Source organism: Trichomycterus rosablanca, chromosome 4 (genome assembly GCF_030014385.1).
Source record: "Trichomycterus rosablanca isolate fTriRos1 chromosome 4, fTriRos1.hap1, whole genome shotgun sequence".
Taxonomy (NCBI): Eukaryota; Metazoa; Chordata; class Actinopteri; order Siluriformes; family Trichomycteridae; genus Trichomycterus; species Trichomycterus rosablanca.
This window is the reverse complement of record NC_085991.1, coordinates 8,979,392-8,982,064: the sequence shown is the minus strand read 5'-3', so window position 1 is coordinate 8,982,064 and position 2,673 is coordinate 8,979,392. Positions and strand designations below refer to the sequence as shown.

Here is a 2,673-nt window from a genome sequence, read left to right as displayed (position 1 = left end):
ATAAACAAACAAACAAACGAAGGCATTATATATATACAGTATATATATATATATATATATATATATATATATATATATATATATATATATAATCTTTATCTATCTATCTATCTATCTATCTATCTATCTATCTATCTATCTATCTATCTATCTATCTATCTATCTATCTATCTGTGTGTGTATCTACCTATCTGTATGTGTATATACACCTACGCATACACACCTACATGTAGTAGCTATTAGGAAATTCATGTCATATAGGTTTTGAATATATATGTTCATTGTATTAGAACTGTTGAGCTACAACTGCAGTACATCATAATGCCATAATGCTTTAATTATAATGGCACAGAAGTAAATGAATCTAGTTTTTATTATTATTTATATTTTTTGTTTATTTTTTCTTAATAAATGATCTGATTTTAATATTATCAGATAAAAGTATACAAATCCGAGGTTATGATAACCATTTATGTAAATGCAGGCACTGTACAAAGCTATTATTTTATAATTTTATGCTCTATAATATTTGTTCAGTAGCTAGTAGTTTGGTATGGCATGGAAAAAATATACTATTGATCTAATCAGCAAAAAAAAAAGCCAACCTGTTGCGGCAGTTGTGGTTATGTCACGTGAAAGCATGTTACTTAATAGGCTTTCCTTGCACTGCCAGCCAGATGCACAGTTGGCAAGCAGCACTCAGATGGCACTGTTTAATAGCACAATGGAAGACATGACAGCAGCGACAGACAACTACTATTATGACTTCACTTTTACAGACGTTCCAACATCAACCAATTATACGTCAGCATCAGTGGACGAACAGTTGCTCTTCAAGTCTGACATCTACCTTCCGATGCTGTACTTCATGATTTTTTTTGCTGGCTCTACTGGGAACCTGTTTGTCATAATGGTCATTGGTAAAAGACCCAAGAGGAGTGGACGTTTGGTGGACACTTTTGTGCTGAATCTGGCTTTGGCTGACCTTATCTTTGTCTTCACTCTTCCTTTGTGGGCCGTCTCGGCTGGGCAGCATAACCAGTGGCACTTCGGAAGCTGGTTGTGCAAGATCAGCAGCTACATTATCACGGTCAACCGCTTTTCCAACATCTTTTTCCTAACCTGCATGAGTATCGATCGTTATCTGGCTATTGTGCGTCTCATGGACTCGCACGTTCTGAGGAAGAGCAAGTGTATACACCTGACCTGTGCAGTGATATGGGGAGTGTCTTTAGTCCTGGGCACGCCGACGCTAATCTATCGAAGGCTGAAGACATATCAGAATGCTCCTGTGTGTGTAGACGACCTGACGTCGTCATTCTACCAAGGCATGATCCTGCTCACAAGCTCCCTGACCTTTGTAGTGCCTGTGATGATCATCGTCATGTGTTACGGCTCGATGCTGGTCACCCTGCAGCGCCACTGCAACACTGCCGGAAATACACGTGCCAAAGCTCGACGCCGACAGTCCCTCAAGATCGTCTTCACCATTATTTTAGCCTTTCTGGTGTCATGGCTGCCTTACAACGTGTTCAAAAGCATCCAGGTTATAGCCAAGATTAGTGATCTCGACCTTCATGAAGACACACAGAAGTATCTGGCTAGAGGACTCATCCTCTCCTCCTGTCTGGCTTTTCTTAACAGCTGTGTGAATCCGTTCATTTACCTGTTTCTGGATTCGCATTTCAGACTCAGTGCTGCCAGACAGTGTCAGACTTGCTTAGGTGTGAAAGATGTACAAAGGGACAACATGTCTTCCAACTCGAATGCTTCGAATGCTACTTTAGAGAGTGGGGGAAGTACACAAAGCCGTGGCCGCCTCTTCTCCCTTACTCGGAAGGAATAAGATTTACTCTTAGATATAATTCGATATACCATGTTAAGAATAGCATCAAATATAGCCAAAATATTCAAATATAGCCATTCTGATTTGTTACCAAAGAGGAATTATTAAACAAATGTTTTTTAATACAAAATTACAGGAACAATTGAAATATTTTCACTGTGTCATGTCATTTAATAAATGCCAACTGTTTTAAATATAAGGACGCATACAGTATAACTGTTTGTATTGTGAGCTACACATAGTTTTATTTTATTTCATTAGTATTACACCCATTTTAGAAGTAAATGTACTTGTGTGTAGCTGTCTGATGTGTTTAAATATGTAAATGTATATTATTTTTAGACGACTTTACTTTAAGGCTTTACATAACAGTGCTAGAACTGCCTGTTTAAAAACAATAAAACTATATATACAGTATGTATATATATATATATATATATATATATATATATATATATATTATATAATTGTATATTATTTTTAGAAGCCTTTACATTATGGCTTTACATAACTTAGTGCTTGAACTGCCTGTTTAAAAACAATAAAACTGTATATAAATTATAAATTGTTTATACATATTTATGTAAATGTATATTATTTTTAAAAGCCTTTACATTACAGCTTTACATAACTTACTTGGTGCTAAAACTGCCTGTTTAGAAACAATAAAACCATATATATATATATATATATATATATATATATATATATATATATATATATATATATATATATATATATATATATATGTATGTGTGTGTGTGTGTGTGTGTGTGTGTGTGTGTGTAAATGTAATAATTTTTTTAGAAGCCTTTACATAACTTACT

At 34.8% G+C, this 2,673-nt stretch overlaps 1 protein-coding gene across 1 annotated transcript; it reads left to right on the top strand.

Annotated features, from left to right (window-relative positions):
• Positions 1 to 640: 640 nt before the first annotated feature.
• On the top strand, positions 641 to 1,846 carry gpr25 (G protein-coupled receptor 25). The gene has a single exon (XM_062992848.1). It carries the CDS (start codon positions 641 to 643, stop codon positions 1,844 to 1,846), a length of 1,206 nt encoding a protein of 401 aa, XP_062848918.1.
• The last annotated feature ends 827 nt before the right edge of the window (positions 1,847 to 2,673 follow it).

Coding starts and splice junctions, on each gene's coding strand:
- gpr25 (XM_062992848.1), top strand. CDS start 641: ATGTTACTTAATAGGCTTTCCTTGCACTGCCAGCCAGATGCACAGTTG.